The sequence below is a fragment of the Camelus ferus genome, chromosome 15 (genome assembly GCF_009834535.1).
Source record: "Camelus ferus isolate YT-003-E chromosome 15, BCGSAC_Cfer_1.0, whole genome shotgun sequence".
Classification (NCBI taxonomy): domain Eukaryota; kingdom Metazoa; phylum Chordata; class Mammalia; order Artiodactyla; family Camelidae; genus Camelus; species Camelus ferus.
Window position 1 is genome coordinate 21765719 of NC_045710.1, and position 26464 is coordinate 21792182.

The 26464-nt window shown below is 50.0% G+C and overlaps 1 protein-coding gene across 3 annotated transcripts in view; it reads right to left on the bottom strand.

Annotated features, from left to right (window-relative positions):
- The window catches only part of GALNT14 (polypeptide N-acetylgalactosaminyltransferase 14), a 204663-nt gene that overhangs the window by 68064 nt on the left and 110135 nt on the right, over nucleotides 1-26464 (bottom strand). For all 3 annotated transcript variants that reach the window (XM_032497301.1, XM_032497302.1, XM_032497298.1), the window contains exon 2: nucleotides 12932-13101. In XM_032497301.1, coding sequence (XP_032353192.1) covers nucleotides 12932-13101 — 170 coding nt within the window. The remainder of the gene's footprint in view (nucleotides 1-12931; nucleotides 13102-26464) is intronic.

Below are 26464 nucleotides of genomic sequence, written 5' to 3' on the forward strand. Positions count from 1 at the left end.
TGTGAACTACTTTTCTGTCTCTTCTATTGTGAGCTGCAATGAAGGCAAGGATATTCGTAGTTATAACCTCAGTACCTGGCACAATGGCCCAACACAGGAGACAAACAATAATTGTTGGAATAATGAGTGGATGGATGAGTTGGGGAGAAAGCAGATGAAGCCTCCATGGGGTAAAGCCAGAGGAGAAAATGTCCCTTGCCAAGTTACAGGTGACACCAGCTCAAGGAGGCTGCAGACTGGTAAGCTGTGTGAGGTGCCAAGATCAGTCATGCAGAGGAGACCAAACAAGTCACCAAAACTAAATATGGCGCCCTGTGGGGAAGGCAGGGAGCCTTGGGCTAAGGCTGACCTGGGAGACGTCTGGAACAGTTACCTGGCGTCTAGGGACAGCTCTGATGCATTCTCAGTCACATTAAAAAGACTCGGTTGTGTTTAAAAGGCTGGGATGTTCCTCCTGTTTACCAAAGTCCCAGGGTTGAACAATGCTTCCTCATGCGAGATGGGAGAGACTGAATCCTACCTGATAGGGCTGCCAGACTATGGCTCAGACATACTTTTCTTTGAGAACTGCACTGCCTAATATGATAGCCACCAACCACATGTGGCTATTGAAACATTTGAGATGCATCAGAATGGAGAGATGCTGTAAGTATAAAATACACACGGGATTTCAAAATCTTCATATGATAAAGAACGTAAGATATCTCATCAGTAATTTTCTTACATTGACAATATGTCAAAATGATAATATTTGGGTATACTGGGTTAAATATTATTAAAATTAACTTCGCTTTAAAAATTTTACTTTTTAAAATGCAACTACCAGAAAATTTTAGATTACATATGTGGCTCACGTCTATTTCTATTGGACATTGATGTTCTAGGTCATTACTGAACCTAGCCTGTAGATAATCCAATTTACAATTTCAATATTAGTGTCAGACAATAGTTTCTAGGTGTTGGATTCTTTCATAAGAGTAAAACAAAAGTTTAAAAAGTTATAGAGACCATTACTAGGCTAGCAGCATTGTCTTTTGCAGCAAAGGTTATATTTTAAAAATCTCATCACCTAGCATCATTCTTATTTCATAAAAGAAAGGGTGTTTAAACACTAGACAAGGCACAATCTCCAAAGAATTAAAAGCACTATAAATTGTAAAATTAAGTTTTAAGAAAATCTCCCTCTCCCCAAACTCCATGAATCAGATCTGCACTAATTCACCAACTGGCATCTGAAAGTTCAGTTCAAGGGTTTGTCTCACTAAATTATGATGAGCCTGTGGCCGACCACCCTCGGCAGATAGCATGGGTACTAAACCCAGAAGATAGGATATCCTCATGCTTTGCTTTGGAACCAGCAGCCCCTGGTGCTCTGTTCCTGGTGCTACTGATGCTAATGAGCTGGTATAAGTTTTCCATCTCCAATCTCTGGCCTCGATATATCTCCTCATGCATTTCTGCTGCCCAAGCTGTCACATGCAATCTGGGCTCAGAACACAGAGCTGACTTGGAGAATGCAGGTGCCTCTGGCTGCATTTTGACCTCCTAGGAATGACCATTGCTCCACTCTGCACCACCATGTTTTTCCAGACAACTAATTTCAATCTTTTGTTGACCAGCCCCTTTGAAGTGAGTGGAACACTGAGGTTAGGTGGAAACCAGGGAGAAGTGCGCCTTTCCTCCATGGAGATCAGCTGCTCTCAGAAGCTGCCAAGAGGCTTCTCTCAGGACACTGCCAGGACCTGTTAGTTGGTATCAGGCACCACCCAGATGGCAGCTGTGTGCCTGTGGTGTGTGCATGTGTGTGCACAGGGGAGAGTGTGCTCAAAAGGCAAACGCTGGGACCAGGAAGTGTGGAGGTGGGCCAAGGCTTATTTTTGAAGTGTTCCTTGAAAAAGATTCCTCAGTGTCTGGGACTAGGGCTCCTTCAAGTCTTATTTTAGCCCTGCCTGAATCACATTACACAATAGTAATAACAGATAACATTTGTCGAGCTCTTGCTATGTCTCAGGGATTCTTCCGAGAGCTTTAAATCTGCGCGTTTTCTGAGGTAGGTACTGAGTTCCCCTCTCTCGTGGAGAAGACTGTGAGGTCACAGTCAGCAAGAAGCAGAGCCTCGACGTCACACCAGTTCAGTCTCCATTAGAACATCCCTGGATGGTCAGCCGACTCACCAGCTTGCAAACCTTTATTTCACATTGACCTTTCTCTCCCTCTTTGCCCTAGAAGTCTGCATGATGGAAAGTTCTGGAGAGATGGAAAGTCACAAGTCTGGGCTGTCCCTCGCCTGCTAAGGAAGGATGTCTCCCCTGGATCTTCCCTGAGCTACTTTCTGATATTTCTCAGACTTCCCAGCTACAGGATCAGAGAAGAGTCATTCCCTCCTCTAACCTAAAGAGGTAAATGTTCCTCAGACTGAAGCAACTGAGATAAGGCCTGTAGCCTAGTAACTCCATGGTTGTAGCCAGACCCACACACTGAGCTCAGGAATGGTCTGGCTGAGGGCCAGGCATCTAACATCTCCTCTTCTCCAGGGGACTCACAACGGTGGGCCCTCTGGAAGGTCCGAGCTGGGGAGGCAAGAAGCCAAGACTCCCCAGGCTTTCCTTCTAGATAGTCAGTCCATCCCAGAGGCAGTCCTGCACCAAATTCTGCCTCTGTCCCCTCCTTTTATTCTCACTTCCATCTGTCCGAGCCTGGCCCACACTCTTGGTCTGAGGGACTGCAATGGCCTCCTGACGGCTCCTCATTTCACTCCTCTCCCCTTCTTTCCACATTTACCTTCCCGACACTCTCTTCACATACATAACTCTCCCTACCTTTGGTAGTTACCTAAGCTAAACCTTGGCCGCATCCCAAGGTTTCTGCCATGGTGTCAACCCTCCAGTCCTGCCCCACAGTTCCCTTGCCCGAGCCTTCCTGTCCTCCTAACCCAGTCCATGTCTCCTTGGTCACATCTCCACCACAACCTCCACACGCCTTCTCCTTGTCCAGCCACCATCCTTTCCAGGGCTGCCTCAGTGTAACCGGTATGTGACGCTTAGCCCAGGTCAGCTCCTCCATCTCGCTTCCCATGGGCTCCCTGGCCTCCCTCCCTTTTCTGCACGACTGTGCCATCTTCTCTGTGGGCAGCGGCCACGTTTCTACTCCTTGATGTTCCCAAGGGCCAGTGACTCCGCTAACTGCAGTCACTCTCCTCATCTCTAAACCCAGTATCACAGAAAAGCAGTGAGGCTTCACTGAGAGAACATATATAAGGTGCCTACCACCTGTCAGGGGAATAGTTTGATCAATAAATGTTGGCTGATTATGTTCCTGGATTTATGTGCTAACACAGAGAATTTTCTGTTGAGTGAAGGTGGTTTTAAATTTCCCGTGATTTAATTTTCTCCCTCTGTTCTGAGGATTCATTCCCATGCCTGCACTTGCAAACCTTGATGCTTTCTGTAGATAGTTTGCCAGTGAGGTGCTCTTTGAATCCATCAGTCATCAGCTGATACGGAGGAAGAGTCTGAGTGCCAGGCACTGTGCCGGGCTCTGGAGGGAGGTGCAAAGATAGGTCAGCACGTCCCTGCCCGCGTTGCTCAAGGAGGGGAGAGGGAAAGCGGGCAACTCGGGGTAACAGGTGCTGGTCAGGGGTGAGCATGTGCGTAGGATGAGCCGCCCTACTCAGCCTGAAGGGGCAAAATGTCTTCCTAGAGCAGGGACGCCACCAACCGGGATTCCTGAAAGGCGAAAGAGCATGCTGAGCAGAGAGAGCACCGAAGATAAGGTGTGAACCTTCGAGCACAGTCAGGCAGCTGCAAGCCCAGGCTTGGCTGGGGTGGACGTGCCCTCAGGGAGGGGTGCGCAGGCGGCATTACAGGGTTTTGGATGAGGAACGATGCATCCGCATTTGGGATGCTCTCTACAGAGGAGGTGTGGAGGATGGACCAGCGTGGGGCCGGAGCCCAGTGGGAGGGCAGCTGGGGGCTGCCGCAGTCACCCTGGTGGAGAGGGCAGCAGCTGAGCAGGGAGCCAGGTCAGGGACCAACAGCTATCTAAGAGGCAGACACAACAAAGTGAGGGTGAGGGTGAGGGTGAGGGAGGAGGAGGATGCCAAGGATTTGGGCTGAGGTCACAGGGTGAACGATAAACCTGCCCTGAGATGGAGCAGGTGACCTGAGAGCAAAATGGGTCCTTGATATCTTGAGAGGTGGCCCGGGCAGGCTCAGTGAGGCTTGTGGTAAGGAAAAAATGATGTGTCCGTCTGATGAATCAAAGAGAGACAGGGAGGAGCGGGCAAGCAGGAGAACAGAGGTAACGATGCCTGGTCGGGCTGGCATCAGGGAGGTCACTGTGAGGGCCAGGGGAGGGCAGGAGGTGAGCACTGTCAGATACAATAAGCTTCAATCTGCTCCAAGTGGCTCCTCTTGCTCCCGTCCAGGGCACCAAGGACACCACAGGGCGCATTTGCTGATCTCGCCCCCACCAGCCCAGATGGAGCCCTGGCTGGCTACACGACTCCACGGGTCCCCCAGCAGAGCCTCTCTTCTGTCACATCACACTCTGTGAGTTTTCCCGCTGTCCTCGGCCCCCGGGACTCACATCACTCCATCCCACTGTCTGTCACCGCGGCCGCTCGGCTGGCCTCCTTCCCACAGCTTCTCCCACCAGCAGCTGTCATCTCCTCTCTGCTCTTTTCATCTCTTGTCAAACACACGTTATACTTCCTGCCCCCCACCCCCCGCCCTTAAATCACTCCCTCTGCTGGCCTTGGCTTCCATCCCCGGTATCTGAAAAGTGCAAATTTCACCAGACATAGCATCGCAATTGCCTCAGAGCTTATTTTGTGTTCCTGTGGGAAAAAAAGTGAGTCTGACATTCAGGCAAGTCAAGTATTGGGTGCCGGGAGCCCAGGCTGAGGCAGGCAGCTAGCTCTCTGCAGAAATTCCCTGCCTGCGCCCTCTGTGTGCTGATGTGTGCCTGAGTGCTGATGCTGTCCTCGTACTCAACCCCACAGCCAACAAACTGTCACCGAGTGCTTACTAGGGATTAAAGGCTGGGCTCTGCATCTGACATCGATTATGGATTTGCTCACCCTCACAGCAACCCTGGGTACCATTATTATTCCCATTTTAAAGGTGGGGAAAGTGAGGCTCGGGGGTTTGAGTAACTCACCCAAGGACCAGCTAGAAAATGACAGAGTTGCCTCCTCCCAAAGCTCACATGGCAAGGAGAACTACTTTGCCACTCAGTGAACAAGTTGCCTTGCCTGGGCCTCAGTTTCCCCCCCTGTGAAGTGACAACGATCCCTCCATCCAATGGGCTACTGAGGACAGCACATCTAAGAGATGTGAGAGGGCTCTGGGAAGTCTCCTGTAAACAGAAAGTGTGATTATTCTTATTCTACGGACTTGCTGCGAGGTTCTGCCTTTTCCTTAGGAATTGCTCCAGGTGCCCTCAGCCTCAAGCCAGTCCTATCATCCCTGTTTCTTTCCAGCCTTAGAGGCATCAAACCACGCCAAGGGTTCTTCAAAGTGCTGGAGGGAAGTGGTGACTAAACATGACAGCGTTCTGGGTCTTAAAAGGGAAAAGTCTGTATGTTCCAACTCCCTATTCTAGACCGATAAACGTGGGCAGGTCACCAGTTTGCAGCCAAGCTGCCACCCATGTGATATGTCAACTCCAGAAGCAAACAGCTTTCTTGTCATTGTGTTTTAATAGATTCTGAGACCTTCAGGTAAGTACAAAGACAGTGTCAAACCAGCTTACATTTGGATCTGCAGCAGGGAGGGAGTCGGGTAACCTCTACTGAGGGGAAGGCGCAAAGCGGGTGGGGAAGGCTGAGCATGGAAACGGCCGTGGCCACAATGAAAGAGGACAGCTCTACTCGTTCTGCGGGGCTCTCGAGTCCTGTAGGAAGGGAAGTGTGTGAGGAGAAAGAGTAATCCCTGGCCTTGGGGGCGGGGACATGCTGCTGAGCCGGAGGGAGTCCTGCATCTGGAAATAGCGTCCACTCTCGATTCGGTTCCTAAGTCACTTCCCACACGTTCTTACTGGCTGCATATATTCCACCAGCAACAGAGCTGGAAGTGACCTTAATAACTATCTTCTGGGTGAGGAAACAGACACCCAGAGAGCTGAAGAGTTGGGAAGTATCTCAGACAGGACCCAGACCTTCTCAGGTTAAGCCCAGCTATTTCCCCCCTCATTTTATCACGCTGCCAAGGTGTGGGCCAAAATGCCAAAAGCTAATCAGAAGAGGAGCAGGTAACTAAGGATGGACTAAGACCCAGGCTTCGTGCTTGGTTCTTGAGCGAAGTGCAGGGAAAGATGAATAGGGAAGGGGCGAGACCCTTGACCAAATATTCAAGTGGCCAATACACTTAAGGAAGAGTTGCTCCACTTCCCAGATCAGTGGGGAAAGGCAGATTTAAACCACAGTAAGATACTGCTGCTCAGCCTCTGGAAAGGCTAAAATGAAAGACAGGCCATAGGAAGTGATGGGCAACAAAGACGTGGAGCCACTGAAACTCTCACACTGCTGGTGGGGGTGGAAAGGGCACAGCCACTGCCCTAGATGTTTGACAGTATCTCTAGAAAAGTTGCCATGGATACACTCTACAGAAACACATACGCCTGTTCACCAAAAGACCAACACAAGGTTACTCACAGGAGCTCTAATCAGAAGAATTCCACATTGGAAAAACCTCAAACAAACATTAACAGTAGAATAGATATATAAATGGTAATATATTCCTACAAAGGAATACTATTCAGCAACGAGAATGAACAAACTGTCTTGCAAAATGTGGCTGGATTTCACACACATATTTTGAGGGAAGCCAGACACACCAAGGACAGACTGTGTAATTCCATTTATAAATGGTTCGAGAACAGGCAAAGCTTGTCTATGGCATTTGAAGGCCAGGCAGTGTTACGGTGGGGAGTAGGGGCAGGGGACAAAGGCAGCATTTGGCAAACTGAAGGCCTTGTCCTTGATCGAGGTGCTTGATGTAGGAACACGGGTGACTTCTCTTGGGAAAAATTCTTCAAGCTGTACATGTACCAAGTATGAGCTTTCCAGGATGGATGTGATACTTTGACAGAAAATTTACTTTAAGAGAAGATGAAGAGAGATCCTCATCCTGGGACATATTTTGGTTTTGCAGGAATCTTTCAATAGCCATGAAACTGGAAGGATTCAATACAGCCCAAGTAACAGGCAAGGGCTGTATTGAAACAGGCAGCAAGGGGGAGGGTGCAGCTCAGTGGTAGAGCGCCTGCTTTGCATGCAGGTGGTCCTGGGTTGAATCCCCAAAACCTCCACCAAAAATAAACAAGTGAACCTAATTACCTCCCCCACTAAAAAAAAGAAAGAAAGAAAGAAAAAAGAAACAGGCAGCAAACTCATCAATGCCTTCTCCCTCCCCCTCTTAGAACTCCAGCCACCCTGGTGCCCCTCAGCACGCTAGAGAGAACCCCTCAGAACCCAGAACGCAAATCCAGGGCTTCCTCCTCAGCCTTCGACCTTTAAAAGTGCACACCCAAAACCTAATTTTCAAAAAAAAAAGATAATTGAGAGGAGAGAGAAACGATCCCACCTCCCCCTTGGTTTACTGGCCCTCAGCTCCAGGACTTAGTTTCAAGGCCAGCGTAAGTGAACACTCTTCCCCTGGGGAGTGACTGTCAGGTGAGGAGGGGCTGGTGGCTTGTGCGGGGCACGAAGGTAGTTTCTGATCATCCAGCTGGGGGTTTGCTCACTTGGGGAATCTCGGTTCCTGAGAACACATACCAGCCTTGCTCCTTTACTCTTTTTTCTACTGAAAAGTTCCTAACTGCTGTGTTTTGTGCCATGGCCAAGACAGAAATAGCTACACCCAAACCAGGGAAAGGGCAGGAGATGGGTGCTTAAAAATCAAGGACAGGGATGCTGTGCATTAACTCCAAAATTAAGGCTATGGCCTCAGGGCAATTCACATTTGAGCATCAGGAATCAGTCCCAGGTGGATTTCCCCCACTAGACCGTGAGCACCTGGAGAATGGGGACCAGTTCCTAGCACAGAGCTCGGCACGTGGTTAGTGTTCAGTAAATGTGCTGAGTGGATGGATGAGCAGATGAACCGGAAAATTAGTGAGTGAGTGAGACGCACAGTGCAACGTCAGGTTGGTGGGAATTAACCAGGAAACAAGGTGGGAGAAAACATTAGCTAAGGCCGTTTGTCCAGATGAATTCTCATCAGTAGCTTTTCTGGACGTGTCCCCTTTCAAAAACTGAAGAGCTGCCCCTTCACGAAATCTGTGTGAAACTCACAGAGCAGGTGGGGGAGGGGCCTGCAAGGGCAGCACACCAGGGACAGGGGACCCGAGAAAGTGAAAGGAATCCTGGCCCAGAGGCCCCTGGTCCTCCAGTCTCTGTGGTCTTTCTCTCCCCTCACCCTGGTGAGAACCCACTCCCAGGACCTGCAGGTCGTTCTGCAAACAGCGGTACCCAAGCCAGCAGATGCAGTTCTCCTGCTGAGACATTCCAGCTGTGTTGGGAAACTTCTCCCACTATCCCCCTTCCAAGGCTCCTTGAAACTGAGATGCCCTGGAGTGAAGTCCTCTCAGAGCCAGGGCCAGCAGGCGCACAAACTCCTGCACTGAAAAATGGCGCACAGGGGGACCAGGACGCAGCAGATGGGCGAGCTAGTTTGCAAAGCTAAGTGTCTGTGATAGGTTTCCCCTCCCCTCCCCTCCATCTTGATGTGGAATCACCAACTCTGTGCTGAGCTAGTGGAATAGCCTTGACTCTGAGGGAATATGAACATTTTTTATGCTTAGCCATTCCAGCTATAAAGATTTTTATCCTATTACTGTTAAGTGACGAGTACGCGGAGAGAGGTGATGATGATCTTTGGCAGCCGTTCTGACCGAGTAAATACAAGGAGGGAGAAATGCAATCCCAGACCGGGCCATGGCCCCTTCATTTCCCAGGATGAAAAGGAGCAAAGGAAAAATGTCTTCCTGGTGAGATGTATCGAAGTGTGGAATTTTCCCTCCAGGCAAGCGATGGGCATCCCACTGTTTGAACCATTTAGCACCGCGCTGGACAGAGCCCGGGAGGATATGCCAAGGGGAACAATCAAGCCCAGCCTGGCCAGGGGGAGGGGACCTAATGAGGCTTCCCAGCTCTCAGTGCCCCAGCCCCCAGCTCACGGGCGCATCTGCCCCACCACCTGCTCTCCTGCAATGAAAGCAAGCCCATAATATGCATTGCTAGGCAACAGCGAAAATACACATGTGCTTTATCAAAATATTTCCCCCCTTCTCAGGGGTGTGCCTCCATTTAATGGCTTCATGTCTTCCAGACGTTTTATGTGCCACTTGGATGACGGCAAATCCAGCTGTTGTCACCAGAATGTGGTGACGGGGGTGGGGGCGACAGGACTGGAAAATGAGAACTATGTTGGACCGGTCAATGCTTTATAAACAACAGAACTCCCCCAGGAAATCTTCTCAGACTCCCCCCAGCTAGACTCTGTCTCTTCCTTACTTGAAATAGTTATTTATGGCACACCCCTCCCACCCCACCCCACTCCATACAGGCAGCCACGTCTCTTCATCCTCGTGACCTCAGGGGACCTGGGTCATGCCCTGGAAATTAAGGCTCTCGTCTGTGTTAACAGAATTATGGGCCTTAGGGGGGAAATTCGGAACTAGGATGCCCCAAAGAGGCGCCCCGTGTTGTGTTTACATGAGGCAGGTGGGAGAGCAGTGTGTATGTACGTGTTTATATCCAGAGAGAGACCAACCGCGAAGAACAAATCCATCTACAATCAGGTGGCACTCACGCAATGACAAAGCTTTGAGGTTATCTAGTCCAACTACAGATGAGAAAACAAAGCTAAGAGAGGGGCAGGGACGGGCAGAGGACCATTGCTGGTCACCTCGTCCCCACCCTTCTCACAGGGATCGACTTGGGGATGGGGAGCCTGAGCCGCAGCAAAGACACGTCTGAAGACGTAAGACAGCAGGTTTCCATCTCAAGATGGTGAAAATGTCAAATGTTACATAAGGGGTGGGGTGGGCACAGGAAGGTTGGTGACCCCAAAGGGCAAAGGAGTAGACCCACTGGAAAGTGTAGACACTCACTTTTTAAACTATCCTGGGGGTGAGCATCACCCCATGGCCCCCAAAAACCCTGGAATGGGGAGTTCAAAGCCTGCCCCACCTCGTCTCCTACTCCTCACCTAGGTCATCCCAGGCTCCAGGTAGACCCCATTGTCCTCCACAAAGTACCATGGGCTCCATGCGGCAGAGGCCCAGGAGAAAGATGGTGACTCCGTTCCATTCCACATAGGGGATCCAGCTCCCGGCCGCTCTGGGGCTTCTATCACATGACGCCCCGCCACCACCTGTTTGTCGGGGGTTCCACACTGCCAACGCATGTGGCTTTTCAATCAGCACAACGGGCTGTTGGGAGGAAACCTCCACAGCAGCCTCCCTCCTTCCCCTCCTTCTCCCCTCCTCACTCCACCTGCTGCATCTTTGGACTCGTAAGCCATCCCCCTAGTGCCCGCTCTCTCCGCAATGCCTGCTCTCATGCTCAGCTAATAGTTCTCTGTTTCAGGCACTGTCCAAACGCATCCTATAAATTACAGTCCAATTACTGTGGTAGGAAAATTGGAAGCAAATTTAATAAGCTCAGACCCCTCCCACAGGCTGTTTCTTCACACTTCTCTTTTCGTTAATGAGAACTCTTTAAGGGGAAAGGCCTTTTTCCTTTAACAGAGGCTGTTCTCCTGATCCCTTATCTGAAGCTCCTGAGGATGGAAGAACATGGAGGAGGGGGCTTCCTCTAGCTTCTCTTGTCCTGTGTACTCATAAGGCAGTTGGGAAGAAGAGCAGTCAATTGTCTTCTCAGGCTTCTTCTCCCTTTCATTTGTTCAACAGTTATTGAATTCCTATCATACATCTCAGATTACTCCCCCTAGAGGGCAACTGGTGTCATACCTAGTAGAACCTCAGCTGCAAGGCATGATGGGAACACCGACAGGGAGAGCGGAGCTTTGTCCATGGGGTGGGGGTGGGGGTGGGGTGGGGTACCACAAAGGGACCAGGAGTCCAGGGTGGGCCAATGGCCACAGTAGGAGCTTTTTGGTAAAGGTGATGCCAACTGTCAAGACGATGGCAGCATATAGAACCTGTGGTTGAAGAAACTGGGGGAAGAGGAGGGGCAGGAAGGACCCAGGGAAGCCAGAGGTCTCCCCAGTGGGTGAAGCAATCCTGTCACTTGGACAGAGGGAGAGGGTTGCAGCCCGGAGGCAGGGAGACCTCTCCTTTCTACTCAGGAACTTTTGGCTGGACCAACCCACCCATGGACACAAAGTCTCCACAAAGGGAAGCCACAGTGCTAGCTGATGCTCTGCGGTTGGTAAACTTGAGCGGGTGTCAGAATCACTGGTGGTGCTGGTGGAGATTGCCAGGCTCCACCCCCAGAGTTCCTCACTCAGTAGTTCTGGAGGGAAGCTTAAGAATTTGCACTTCTAACAAGCCTATCAGGTGCTAAGGACTAGGGTTAGTGCTGGGGAATTTTAATAGGAACAATACAAGACTCTGACTTTAAGAAGCTCTCAGGCAAACAGCGAGAGTGTTCTGGGTAGAGCCCATCCCCCAGGTATCTGGTTATAGGGCACTCCCAGGCCCCGCGGTAAGGAAGTGTCTCACGGGTACCTTAACAGGAGCGTTAAGTTCGCAGACTCCCAGAGTTAGAAGAAGCCACAGATCCCATCCAGTTCAGCCCCCTGGCTTTATTCATGGGGAAACCAAGACTCCAGCTCCTCTTAGAAATGATGGTGATTAACCAGGACCAGCTGAGCCCCTCCCTGGGACACGAACTGCCTAAGTCATGGTTTCTGATTTGTGCAGCCTCGTTGGGGAGACTAGGTCCACCAGCTTTCACATATTCCCAACTTAAGCACCACCTGACTGACAATTATTACTGTCTTGTGTCTAAACCCCAGTGTCCACAATTTGGTACCCAGAAGTCCAAACAAATACAGAAATCTTAAGAAGCTAACAGCAGTCCTACAGCCTCTCAATTCAACACTGCCTTCAAGCCCCTCGAACCCCAAGCTTGCCCATTTGCTATTCTGGTTACAACATCAATTTCCGGCAGCAGACAGGAAACACACCGTCATGGGTCTTGGACATGGCTGCACCTCCCAGCTTGGAGGCTAATGTGGGAGGTGCTGGCCTGAGACTGATCTGTTTCCTCAGGCCTCCCCGGGAAGCAAAGGGCTGGCATGACCCTAGGAAAGATTGGAAATGAGGCAAAGTGCCCTTACAAAGCCTCTTTTTGCTGGGAAACAAAGCCTTCCATATTGCCCCAGGCCTGATCTCTGCAACCATCTGAAGATATGGCCTGACCAAGGGGATGGCAGAATGGACCATGTCAAAGGCCTGCTTAGAAGCAGACAGTGGACCCAATGGCAAGTGAAGAGGCCCCGCCAGCTTCTCCTCTCACGTGGCAAAGTGTCAGGCTGTCAGAGGAAGGACCTCTCCCAGCAACAGAAGAGACCGCTGGCCTGACTTCCCAGGGGCCTGCCCATCCTGCCCCTCCCAGTTTGAAAGCCAGGCCCAGCCCTGGGAATCTGCGAGGGGAAAACAGGCCCTGGCTGGAGGGTGTTTAGTGCTCCGTGATTTCATGGCAGGTGGGCTCAGGGTGACCACCAGGTAAGAGGGGCAAGGTGCAGGCGCAGGAGGCCGCCCACCCACTCCACGGGACGCTTTGGAATGGCTCGTGACAATAAGCAGGACAGACAGGGTGATTTACCACATCACAGACCCCTTGGTGTCCAACTGGCAATGAAGAGTTGGCCTGCCCCAATTCATGGCACTGGGCACTGCACAAATCAAGCCTGCTATGGGTCAGTCTTGACTGTGGGGAGGGGTCGGGAAGAAGTACCTTAAAAGGCGAGTGTCCGGGACCACCCGGTTGCTGGCAACGCGCTCGCTCTCCCGCTGGTTGAAAGCATACAGCTTATAGGGATCATCACCGACGCGCCACTTCTTGGCATTCAGATACTGCCGCTCATCAAATTGGTCCCACAGGTCATCCCAGTCAGCATCCGAAATCTGTATGACATGAATGGGAAGTCTGTGAGAATGGCTTCTGGCTCTCAGCGCCCCCTGTCCGTCAGTGCCCAGCCACAGGGACCAGGCTTGTGCGGGTGAGGTTTAGCTCAAAGATGGGGGCAGAGGTGTCGGATGTTCATTAAACCATCAGCAACAACAACAGACAGAATGACGGCGACAATGGCAGGTACCGTTTGAGTTCTGCGCTCATATACCAGGCGCTCTGCTAGGTACCCGGACTCACATCATCTTGTGTGATCCTCATAGCAGTTTTAGGAGATGGATGTTGGTCATACTCCCACCACACAGATAAGGAAGCAGCCACAGTAGCCCAAGTACCTTGCTCAAGATCCCACCATTAGGAAGCGTCAGGGCTGGGACTTAGATTCTAGAATATGAACCCCAGAGGCCACTTCTCCAGGGTAATTCAAGAACACCTGGTGAAAAGTGCTGGCTTGGAGGCTGAGACATAGTAGGTACACAATGATGGTCACTCCCTCCTCTGCTTAAGGAAGGCAGCGATGGGAAGTCGGCGATCCATCTAGAATGGTGTGCTACCCACCAGATGGATGCCCTGTGTGTTCCATTATTCCTCCATCCCAGGAATCTGATTATTTTTAAAAAGCATCCATAGGGGAGCAAGCAATCACCCTCACCACACGAGGAGACAGCACTTTAGAATGTGGAAGGCGGTTTCTGCATTCACGATCTTGTTTTGTCCTCCCTAAGACCCTATGGGGAGGAGGGAAGGTGAGGTTTCAGAAAGGTTACTGGCTTGTCTGAGGTCGTCCAGGTGGACTGAGGCAGAGCTCAAAGCAGAGCTCAGTCTCCTGGGCCCTCCAGTGCATACATACAACGCAGGGGGACTGATACAGGGAGGGGATAGCTCCTGCCCAGAGCTCGAGTTGCCTCCTCCACTCCGCCCACCCCAGCTCCGCAGCCAACGAGACCCTTTGTATGGACAACAGGAGGTGTGTGGGCTTTAGGGCCATGGCATGCTGGGTGCTTCCCTTCTCTCCCACTAAGAGAGAGCCAGTCTGTATCAACAAAGCTCAGACCTTTCTGGTTCATCAAAGCCAAAAGAACATTGTGTCTGGAAGGACCTATTGACCAGGCTCTGACCTGGACCATGCAGGCTGCAGCCCTGGGGCTGGCATCATCACCAAGAATGAGATGTTCATTCATGTGTAACTGACACTTGTGGCCGTGCAAGTATCTGAAGCTGCCTGGGTACCACCCACCCATTGTTAACCAGGATGCCCCTCTGCACTTGGAAGGCCCCGGGCAGGCGCTGCAGACAGCAGTGCAGGCGCTCAGCCCACGGATGGCAGGTAAGGGGGGCGGCTTGCCCGTGAGCACATTCATCTCAGGCACCACGCGATCTTATCTGGTAATTGATCTCTCCCTTTCTCTCTCTCTCTCTCTGTTATCTCCTTTTGAAACAGCATTCTCCTGCTAATAGCACAAAATGAAGCATTGGAAACCAGTGATTTTTATCCAATAATTGATTTTATTAATGTCCTGTGATACTGTTGCTACATGGGGGAATGTGAGGGGGTAGGAAACCCGCAGCCTGGGCTGTGCCATGTCCCAGCCCGACAGCTGTCACCTGTGCCTGGAACATGACCTCAGGGCCACTCTGACATCCCATTCTTTTGGGAAAGGTTAGAGGGTCGTGAACTGTCTTCTGCTGGCTGGCACCCAGTTGAATTCACTGCAATTCTCAAAATAAGTTGTGAGCCCTCACGGTGCCGTGGGTCAAGGAGGGGAGATGTGGAGATGGAAGGCAGAGAGACGGGAATGAAGACACCTCCAAAAGAGGAGAGAGGAAAATGGGAACAGCTTCCCAGAAGAAGCATCAAATGAGTTAGGGCTTGAAAGATGAGCCGGGATTTTGCTCTGCTTAAGAAGAGATGCAGAAGGAAAGCACATGTGCAGTGAAGGTCCAGATCAAAGGCAGAATGGCTCAGGGATGGGGAGGCCAGGGTGTGGACTGCGAAGAGAGCATGAATGAAAGAAAACCCTGGAATGCAGCTGGTCCCATAGGAAGCAGGTCAGGGGAGACTGTCTGCAGCTGCATGTGTAGGATGGAAGTGGAGGGAAGAGAACTTTGTGAAGAGACCAGTAGGGAGGTGACCTCGGTCCTTTAACCAGGTGGGAGGGGAAGCCCGCTGGGGCCCGGGGGGATGGTTCCATCCATCAGCTGGAGAAGCAGCTGGGGGGGCCAGCACCACAGAGAGGCATCAGAGCTAAGAGAGAGGGCACACAACCAACCTCTTGGCCTCATCCCAACTCCTACTCTTCACACAGATGGGGCTCAGGGCCAAAGGGGCACCAGGCAGGGCGGTATGCTTGGCCTGGCAATCGCCACCCTAAGGGAAGCTAAGCACCCCTGTCATCCATGGAGATGGTGCCACAAGAACTCAGCTAGCTTCCAGAGAGCCTCGAGCCAGAGCAGCAGCCAGGCTGGCAAGACAAACTGTCTGAATGGTCAGTGGAGGGCATCCTTGGAGGAGACTGCTCCCTCAGAGGGTCTCGTGTGCAGAGCTGGTGCCACTGGGCGGATCTCCCTGCACTGGGAGCTTGCTGTTCCGATAATGATATCTGGATGTATTAGACAATGGTAAAGCTGTGTTTAAAATAACACTACCATTTGAATAGTAATTTCTGTTTTACAAAGCAGCTTGCAGGTATTGTCACAGAATCTGCACACAACCCCCATTTGCACAGGGCGGGATATGCTTAAAGAGGGAAGAGGGAGTGCCCATGCTGGACAGCTAGTAAGAGAAGGGACCACCCATTGAATCTCCCCAGAGCCTCCCACCATCTGTTATCAGATTGTTCCATTTATCACAGACAGAACAAGGGATGTCCTCTCTGCCGAAGGCGAGAGGCCAGAGAAAGACCCCCCTGAGGAGTGGAGTGGGGGTTGTCCCTGCAGGAAGGGCCAGCCACTGCAGCCCTGACTGACCCCAGAATAGAGTGACCCCGGTCCTCCCGGGATTTCTGAAGGGACAATGACTTCACCAGATACTTCCAGTCTTAATTTGGAGTTAGCTTCCAAGCTCTTCAATTCATCACATGCAGCTTCTAAGGGCCCAGAGCACAGTACACTGTACCCCTGCTTTGGATTTGTTGCTTCTTGGCTCGTGTGAGCATCCAGGAAACCTGAACGTGCATTCTCACCTTCACAAACCTTCCGAGCACGGGAAGTGAGGCTCTTCTCCAAAACGAGAACACAGAGCCAGGAGACCCGCCAAGGGCCCACTCCCACGGGGCCGCCAAGCTGCCCCTGCTTGGCTTTCTGACCAGAATTTATTCAGTCTAGATTGGGTGTGTTTCAAAAGATGAGTATGATGCCACAGACAAAAACAAAGACGATCTTTTAAATAGAAAATATCTGATTAAGTTGGCCAAGCCCCTGGCTAAGACCCACGCTTAAATAATTTGGCACTGAAAACCAAAGCTCAAAAGCACATCTGTTAAGTTGCTTCATTTCTTTCCTCCCACTGCACTTCCTAATGTGAGAAATCCTGAATCCCTAGTCCTCCATCCTCCCCTGGCCTGTTTTCTCTCACTTTAATGTCAAGCTGATTATTCGGCTCAGGAATCACGGGTGTAGCCCTGCCTTCTGTTAGGGTTTGAAGCTGCCTCTATTTTCCACTCATGTTTCTGTCTCCCTCCCTTCCTTCCCCAGTTTGCTACTACTGGATCTCTCTGACTCAATCCTCTTCCTTTTCACTTTAAAATGAGAAGATCTCTAGCCCTTGATAAAGCGTCCGTCCTCCTCTGAACCGCGCCTCATCCTGAAGTGAACGTCTCAGACTCACCCACTACAAACAGCTAACAGCTTGAGGGGGCACCTATCCCAACGTCCTCAATATTTACATGTAATCCCCACGATAAGAGATACCAATATCACCATTTCCATTACAGCTGGGGAAACTGAAGCACAGAGAGGTTGAGTAACTTTCCCAATGTCACACAGGGAGTGAGTCCTAGAGCCAGGCTTGAGTCTAGGTAGCCTAGCTCCAACTCCCATGCTTTCAACCATTCGGTGACTCTGCCTTGTCACAGCCTCAATGCCATTTTCTTGGATCATCTTTGAATACTATCTCTGTGTTTCCCACCATTTTTGTCAGGCCAGTTCATTACTAGGGTCTTTCTCTATGAATGGATGACTTTCACCTTTCCTCTCCTTCCACCTTCCCCCCACCTGCTCTTCACTCCACTTTCTGGACAGTCATTCTCCCCCCAGCAGCGGGCTTGATCCTGATAGCCAGGGCAAGGAAAGGGAAACTCTGTAGGCAGATTCCCACAGGGAGGTGGGGATGTGACAGGTTAACACACAGGATAAGGTCATAATGGAAAAAAAATGATCAAACTTACTATTTAAAGATGATATAATTTATAATTCATCTATCCAGCCAATGTTTGAAACTCCAGCGCTAACAGTCCACTGTGCAGCGGACATCCCTTCTGGGTCCAGCCAGGGCCACAGAGGTCCCAATAAGCCCACTCCAAGCTTCAGAGGACCATAAATCCTAGAAGTTTTCTTCTAATATTGAACCAGAATATGCCTCCTGGGAATATTTCCCTTTGGGGGCTGGCTTTATGCTTGGGCATATTTGATACAAATCTGAGCTTTCTTTCTCATACCCTTCAGATATCCAGTGGCAATTATTGTGTCCCCCAAGTCTTCCAGCCCCCAACCCCCAGTTTCATCATATCAAACTTGCAACTCAGAAAAAATGACACAGAGGAGAGCAAAGCATCCACCAGGTCCAGGAGAACAAGATTAAATGAAGTCAGGTGGGGCTCATCACAGAACTCAAACACTGGATGGAAAACCCTTCCATATATGCTGAACGAGAAGGAAGTCATTGCCCACAATAGAGTCTAACTTGTATATCCAGGTTTCCTGAATGGAAGCTGTTCTGTGAAAGTGCTGTGCCTCTGATCATGCCTGCCATTTAATGGGCACACGAAACTACCCATCCCGGCTCCCCGTGCCAGAGCCTAAGAGGGAAGGAGTGATGGAGGGGTACCCCAAATGCTCTCTCACCGTTACAAACCAAATATACAACAGAAAATGGCATTCCCAATCTCCAAATGAGGAATCCCCAATCTCCAACTGCAGCACTGGGAGGATAAATAATTTGCCCAAGTTCACCCAACTGAGAAGTGTGTCTCGAAGCCCGTAGGCTCAGTTTCTACACCAGCTGTACAGCCTGGGTGTCTAATCTCCATGCATCTCATCCTCCAGGACTGCAGCCACTAGGTTCCCAGCACCACCCCGAGTGCCCCTGCCTCCCCTCCGCTGGGGGCTTCTGTTTCCAGGACCATGGCAGACCAGATACTTGTGAGGACTTTCATGCTAAAACTACAGCCAGATCCTGCATAAATCTCAATGGTTTTTAATGCATTGCTGGGCTTTCTATTAGGAAAATCTTCACCATGAGAGGAGCGGTAAGGCCAGGGAAGAATGCAGGGTGCTGAAGCCAGAGCTGGGGTAGTTGAAAGATGAGTAAAGACAACATGTGAGGCTGCCCTGAGGGCAAAGGTCACTGAGAAAGGAAAGCCGGATTCCTAAAAGGTAGAGAAATTGATCTGAGTCTTCCAGAATTAAGGCCAAGAAGGGAGACTAAGTGGTCTCAGATCAGCTGTAACCTGGCTCCCAGCAGAGGCAATCAATCCCATCTGGCAGAAAGCATCTCCAGGTAGACCCTCAGGATTCCCACATAGCTTGCCAAAAGATGAAATCGCATTAAAAAGTGATCGGGCACACAAGGGAACGAGTCACTATAAGGGAGAGTCAGTGGAAACTATGAACGACATATGCTGATCTGCCGAGAAATTCAGACGCAGGAATGACAGATACAAAATTAAGCATATGTAGATTAAAATGTGGAATAAAAAATGAGCAAAGAACAAAAGAAGAACTGAGCATAATTTTTAGAAATAAAAAAGCAGAATCACGATTAAAAGTCAATACCAAATAGGCCAAACTGAAATGTTTTCAATCTTCAAAGCATTTTCAGTGGAACATCTCATTTATATTACCCCTAGGCAGCTGGCAGCCCAGGTAGGTTGCTCCCATTCTTCAGATGGGAAACTGAGGCTCGAGAAAGGAAAGGAGCTTGCTCGAGACCACATAGGTAGTGAGTTCACGACTGAGACTCTAACCCAGGACTTCAGACCTCAAAGCTTGTGTTCCTTCCCCATCACCAGGTGTTTCACTCATCAACAGGACCGCTTAGCTCCCCCTGCTGGGCAGTTACAAGAATGCACAAGGATTTGCTCATCCCTGTGCCTCGTACTTGTATCTGTAGTTGCACTACGGTCCACTCAGACAGGAAATGACTTTCTTATCCAAGGGCCAGTCAAGAGTGGGGAGAGGACAGCATAGCCCCTCATCACACTAACACTGCTATGCAAGTCCCGCCTAGTGTGAATGGTCTGGGAGTGGAGTGACTCTTGGTAATAGACTCCCCGCAGAGAGTAGGACCAACTCAAACAGCGAGGGAGGGGCACGCCAGCACTTCACTCACCCAACTGGGCTCACGACAAAGGAAAGAGCTGCAAAATCCTCTTCCCTCATCCAGGGACAAGCACATCAATTATGGGTTATTAGATAAGATCTCCATTTTAATATTTCCACCATGTATTATCACCTCTTCCTCTCACTGGAATTCTGTCTTGGGAGTTATTTAACTGATGTGCAGAAATCTAAATTTAATTTATTATGATCTAACTCACTTTAGAAGCCAAATTACCCTGCACTGGAGAAGGATCAAGTCAATATCCCACTTGGCTTTCTATTTATCTTCTGCACAGTTTTCTCTCCTTCTCTTTAGTATTCATTTTATCTCGGGTGCTGGTAATAAATTTAAATTTTCCTCAGAATTAGGCAATTGCTCCTTCAATGTTGTAGTTTAATGGTTAGTATTAATTATATGAAAGTCACTCTTTAAAGAATTTGATAGATGGAATGGACATATAATAGAGGAGGAAAGGGCCATTTCTCAGACCAAATGAGGTAGTAGGTAATTCAGTGGGGATGAGTTTATTCTTCTCTTCTACCGCCTTCCGTCTCTTTCCCCCACTTTCCTTCTCACCCCCACTCCCTCAAGAGCCAGGTGCCTAGAAGATGGGTCTGACAGCCTGGACGCCACACCTAGACCCTCTCTATTACTAGCTTTAGTCTCGTTTAGTCTGTGACAAGAGCCACCCCTGCCCCAGCTCTCTCCTCCCTGCCACTGCCCCAATAAACATACTCATCACCTATTTCCCAGTTGCCTACCACATGCAAAATACAGCTTTGGGGGATGCTTCGAGCTTTCTGGAAGAAGAGAATTTCTGATAATTATTATAATTGCCTGAAAACTCCAACTGTGAAATATAATGTGATTAACTGAATGGACAGAAGCCCAGCTTTTGTTTCTGGAATAGAAAATAGAAAAGAATCCCAGGCAATTTGAGCCTTATATGGAAATTAATTTGCTTACTAATTAGCCTGAGAGGGAGGTGCCAGGGAAGTATAAATCGGCGTGACTGGGGAAGAAGGTCTGGTCCCCCTGCACGTGCCGGGGTGAGAGAGCTCTCATGCTACGTGTCTGCTCCCTTCCTACCCAACCCCCTCTACAGTCCACCACCAAAGACCAAACCCAGAGCTCCTTCATGGCTTGTTGTTTGCTTGAAGAACACCTCCCAGTTGCTGGTGGGCATGAGGATGGAGAGAGAGCCAGCCCCCACCTCCACAATTGATTTCTGCATCCTCTTTGTGTTGAAAGACTTGAGCAGGAAACCAATCATGGGAACATGAGGAGCCTGTGTTCCTTCTAGCTCTGGAACCACAGAGCAAGATGTGGGCGGTGGAGGGCAGGGGGAGTAAGCACACAGGGCTCAGGAGCAAGAGGACTTGGTGGAGTGCACGGTGGCACAAGGGGGGTGGTTGTGCCTGTCACCAGGAGGCCAGTGCTGGAGGACAGCACACACTAAGAGCCTGAGCCAGTGCTCAGGAGAGACCAAGGACAGGGCCTGGACCCAGGGAGAGGGGACTGGAAGCGGGCTGGACAGAACCAGACCCTGAAACACAATGTCTCTGGTATAGATGGCTGAGTTGTCTTGGGCAGAGTCACCTCATCAAACTGAGGGCAGGTCTGCCAGGGTAAGGCTGCAGCCCTCTCCGAGGGCAGGGGTGCAGGAGACAAGGAGGCCAGCTCCTCCTGGGGTGGCCCGACAGCTTGGTCCAAGCAGCCTCCAGCAGGACAGAGATGGGACCTCATGGTCAGAGCCTCACTTACTAGAGGCCACTTCTAGAAGGTAAAGAAAACCCCACGAAAAACAAGATATGGACTTCCCAGTGATCGAAGAGGTCTCCCTCTTCACCTATACAAGGCTGAGAAATATCTGAAGACATCATCAGAAATCTCATTAGCCTCATGGAACAGCTGTGGTGACAAGCAATTTTCAAGGGGCTGAACTGAACCAAGGTGTGAAGCAGGGGTCAAAAATGACCATGCTTTCAGAGTCACCGAGAACAGAAATGTGAGTAAAGACCTGGCAGGCACTGCACAACATCTACCTAGTGACACTGCCTTAAACTTCCCCTTTGGGTGAAACAAAATATGCCCATGGGGTGAATTTAGCATGCAGGCCAACCCAATGGCGACCTGGGAACAGTGGCGGAATAAAAGGAAGAGGGTAAAGAAAGATAAAGGCGGGAAGAAAGAAACGAAGGGAAAAGTGTTCATCGACTTTTGTGATGTCTCTTCTCCTTCAAGGGGGCCCTTGCACATTTCAAGCCAATTTCACCTGAACAGAAATGCAGCCACAAAGAGTGCTGGTGTGTGGGAAGGTGGAGATGGGCAGAGAAGGGGATTCACACACCACAGATGATTCTGTAATTCCTCTCGACCGTCCTGTCAATGCCTTAAGAGAATGGGGGTCGGGAAAGCCGGCCCCGAGCCCGGCTCTGCTCTACATATCCTTTCAATCTCCGGTGGTCAGTTTCTTCTGCCATCCAGAGCATCATACTAATCTTTACCCCACACAACTTTACAGGCCCAGATTAAGTCTCAGGACTGAGATAAGACAGGAAAAATTGCTTGGTCAAACATAATGCATATGTAACACATTATTGTCAACATTGCTGTGGTTACTATTATTCCTTCTGGGGACTGAATGCTAATAGAAAATGTACAATTTTACAATTTACAGTCAGCGAGTTTACGGTCAGCTTCTTCCTTCCCTGTGGCAGAAATGTGGACTCTGACTACATCCTCAGGTGAGTCGGTGAGTGGATGCACCTCCTTGCTGACCCGCTGTGACGAAAGCAATAGGTCATTATCAGTGCTGGTGTTTCCTGGGAGTCGAACATCCAGAGGGAGGGCTCTTCCCTCCAAAGGCTCCATCTCAGATTTGTGTTTGAGCACAGGGCCATGCAAATGACACAACCAGAACACCACTTGTAAAAAATGTAATACGTAAGATTATCTATTGCCAGCTTGGAAGGCTAGAACTGAGCTCTGTGTGGCCTCTGTGCTAACTCCCTTTTCACATGGGTGGAGGGCAGGCCTGAGGCAGGCACAGAAGCTGTGCTAGGTGATTCTCGGGGGGAGATCTAGTGATCTCAAGGATGAGGTCAGAAGCCTGAACCTGCTTGAGCCCCCAAGACTCCCATCTGGCCAAGGAGCCTGGGCGTCGGGTTTCCCCACTGGCCCTTCTCCTCCTCCAGACTCTTCAGCCGCAGAGGGTCTTTTCTGTGTCCGCTGAGACTTGGCTTCCCAGGGCTAGATGGCCGGTCCTACAGCAATCCTCACAGGGATGTATTCAGCAAGGTCTGCAGCACCCCAAATCTCCCTCTAGGTTCTTCTCAGGCAAAGGTGACCTTGGAGAACTCAAGATGGACATGGCTGTGGGAAGTCAGGGAAAAGGACCAACTTGAATAGGTCACCAATTTGCACACTGGACACAGCAGTCCAGCAGCAACCACAACCAGTAGTTTTGTAGCACTTCTTGTGTGCCAGGCTCCATCCTAAAAAAATGACTCATTGAATACTCAGAACAAACCTGCAGCAAGTGCTATTACAAACCCCATTTTACTGAAGGCGAAACTGAGGTTCGAGGACTAAAGGGACCTGGCCAAGGTCACATAACTAGTAAGCGTAGGTGTGGGGATTAAGCCTAGGCAGGTAGGCTCCATCACATCCTTTACCAGGACCTGCAGTGACAGAGGGTCATTAGTGGAGTGAGCCAGTGCCTGCCTAGAGATGGCGGGGGAGGCAGCTCCCACCCAGAGCCCCATCATATACTTTCTGCTGAGGTGATCCTGGAAACACCTCCCCTAATCCACAGGTCAAAAGGCACTAAACTGGATTTTCTGGCTAGAAGGAGAGTTTCAGAGTCATGTCCCTCACTAAGCCCTGTCATTCATTCCCTAAAGGTGACATTAGCGAGACGCATCAAGCTCTTGGCTAGGGAGAATTTGTTCCTCTCTTCTGCGCCTCTGAGGTGGGGGCTAGATCTCCCCAGATAGGCGTGCAGTGCGGGCCCAGAGCTCACTCATTTCCTATCCGCTCTGTAAATAAGGTGACATCCAGATACCCTCTAGCTCCCTCAAAACTAGGTCAGCTGCTGAATATGGAGGTGTGGGACTAGCGTGAACAACTGTGAAAGGTCTTTATCTCCCAGGACTCCATGGGGGCCACTGGCTGGCTTTTAGTGAAAAAGGCTCTTTTTATGTCAAAAGCAGGCGTCATGGCTGCTGAATCTGGGTGGGGGTGGGACGCCTGCCTTGCTGAATTAAGGGCAAACTCAGTGCTGCACGCGACACGGCAAGTGATAATGGCAGAGGGCCGAAAAACTGGGAGAAATCCTTATGAGCCTGTCCTAAACACACACCATCTTTACAGCCTCTCGGGAGGCTTGTCTGCGGACCTTGCATGAACTATAAAGAAGGGATTCTAATGCCCTAGCTCATGCAAACAAGACCCACTGGGGCATCCCTCTCACCTCATGAAGCACCTTCATTGCTTCCCAAATGACATGCTCATCACCAACCATTCTTGGCCACCCCTTAAAGCACCTACATGTGGCCTGATCCTTTCTGCACTGCAGGTTAATTCTGAACTGTGAGAGCTATGGGAAGTGCCAGAGTGATGCTTAAAACCTCTCCTACACTCAATACTACTCAGCCATAAAAAAGGATAAAATAATGCCATTTGCAGCAACATGGATGGACCTGGAGACTGTCATACTAAGTGAAGCAAGCCAGAAAGAGAAAGACATATACCATATATCACTTATATGTGCAATTTAAAAAATGACACAAATGAACATATTTACAGAACAGAAACAGACTCACAGACCTAGAAAACAAACTTGTGGCACCAGAGTGGGAACAGGGTAAGGGGGGATAAATCGGGAGTTTGGGATTTGTGGATACAAACTACTACATATAAAATAGATACACAGCAAGGTCCTACTGTATGTAGCACAGGGAACTGTATTGAATACCTTGTAATAGCCTATAATGACAAAGAATATGAAAAGGAACATATATATGTATGCAGAACTGAATCACTATGCTGTACGCCAGAAATTAACACACTGTAAACCGACTATACTTCAATTTAAAAAAATGTAAAAATACCTCCCCTACACTAATTCCACATCTTTTCATCCACAGTGGTCTTTTTTGCTTCCTCGGAATAAAGCGTACTCTCACTTTAACCACAAATGAGATTCCTTGGGAATCCGATTTGCAATTTGAATACACTGGGAAGAGAATAATCACTTGGCCAGATCTGCTCTGGTTTATGTTTTACTTCATAAGAGCACTCACTACAAGATTCCTTTAAGAAATCCATTTCCTTAGTGTATTAAAGTTAGAGTCTGATGACAAAGAAAATTCAGTATCACCACTTTTCCAGAGCACTATTCCAGGAATGAGGTTAAAAGTGTCAGGCCTATTACCCCATGCCTCTCAACCCACTTAGGTTCTCAGGCTGGTCTCACAGTAGCAGGGATCCAAGCCCACTGGCCCACAGCCCCTGGACAGGACATTCCTTCCAGAAATGCCTTATGCCGTGAGAGTAACCCGGTTAAGTCTCTGATCTCTTCCCAAAAGGAGAGAGTCAAAGCCAATAGCATGGATCCAACCCTCAAGTTTTTCAACACCCGCCTCTTTCCACAGTTTCCCAAGGACCAGATTCTCTCCAAGGGCTCTTCCATCATGAGGACCGGGCGTGGCATCCTCTTGTCTCATTCACTAAGTGGCTCAGCGCAGGGGTCCCCCTGGCCTGACTGTCTTCAGCTCCATCAAAGAGCCTCTCCCAGCACATGAAACGTTAAGGCTTTCCAGGCAGCGAAGACTGCACCTTCTTATCTGCCTCTGAAGGCAAGGCTGGGGAACGTGGCAGCCGAGCCAGGCTGTGGTGGGGGAGGGGGCGCGGTGTGTAGAGAAAGTGGGTCATTAGAGGTAAAGACTACAATTTTCACGCGGTTGTTAATGCGTTGTTTATATGGATTTCTCCAAATGTGACATTTTAATGGCATAGTAATTGTGTGATTACAGTGCAGCCGACACCGCTCGGGGAGGAAAGGCGACAGGGACTCTGTCGACCTGCTGGGGGAGGCGGCTCCCTGCACCAGCAGCCAAGGGAACTGTCTAGGTCCTGCTCAGGCCAGGATGCCTGACGAGCATGCGAAGTGGCTCCCAGAGGGCCCCCTGCTAAACAGGAGCCATCGGCTTCCCAGAAGCTTGCACCCAGCCTGGCCCTGGCCCTCGGACAAAATCAATGCTCAGGGCTGCAGGAGGGAGATGCAAGGAGTGACACCTTGCCCTGGAGACTACCCATCACAGGTGCCCTTGTCATTCACTTCTTCATTCATTTCATTATTTCTTGGGTTCTTAGTGTAATCGGAGGGAAAAGGCAACAAGTATTCAGAAATATGAGAACAAATTAAGAAGGAGAGAGTGGCAAGGAAAAGGATCCCATGTTGATTGGGTGCCCAGCACTGAGCCAGGATCTGGCACATTTCTCTTCCTCGGTCTCTCAGCAACTTCTGCCCCCCGGGGAAGCTCCCATCGCATGCTCTTGTCTCCTGGCCTCCAGAAGCCCTTTCTCTAGGGCTTTTTCTCATCCTCTTCCTCTTCTGGCCTCTTCCCCATCTCCTTTGCTGGCTTGTCCTCCTCTCTGGTTTCTAAACATTGGAACTACCTGTGGATTTAATCCTGGTCCCTCTTTTGTTGTCACTAGATGCTCATCACAGGTGACTTCTGTTCCCACGTCTTTAAAACCTTCTACAGGTGGGTAACTCCCCATGTATCTTTCCAGCCCAGATCTCTTTTCTCAGC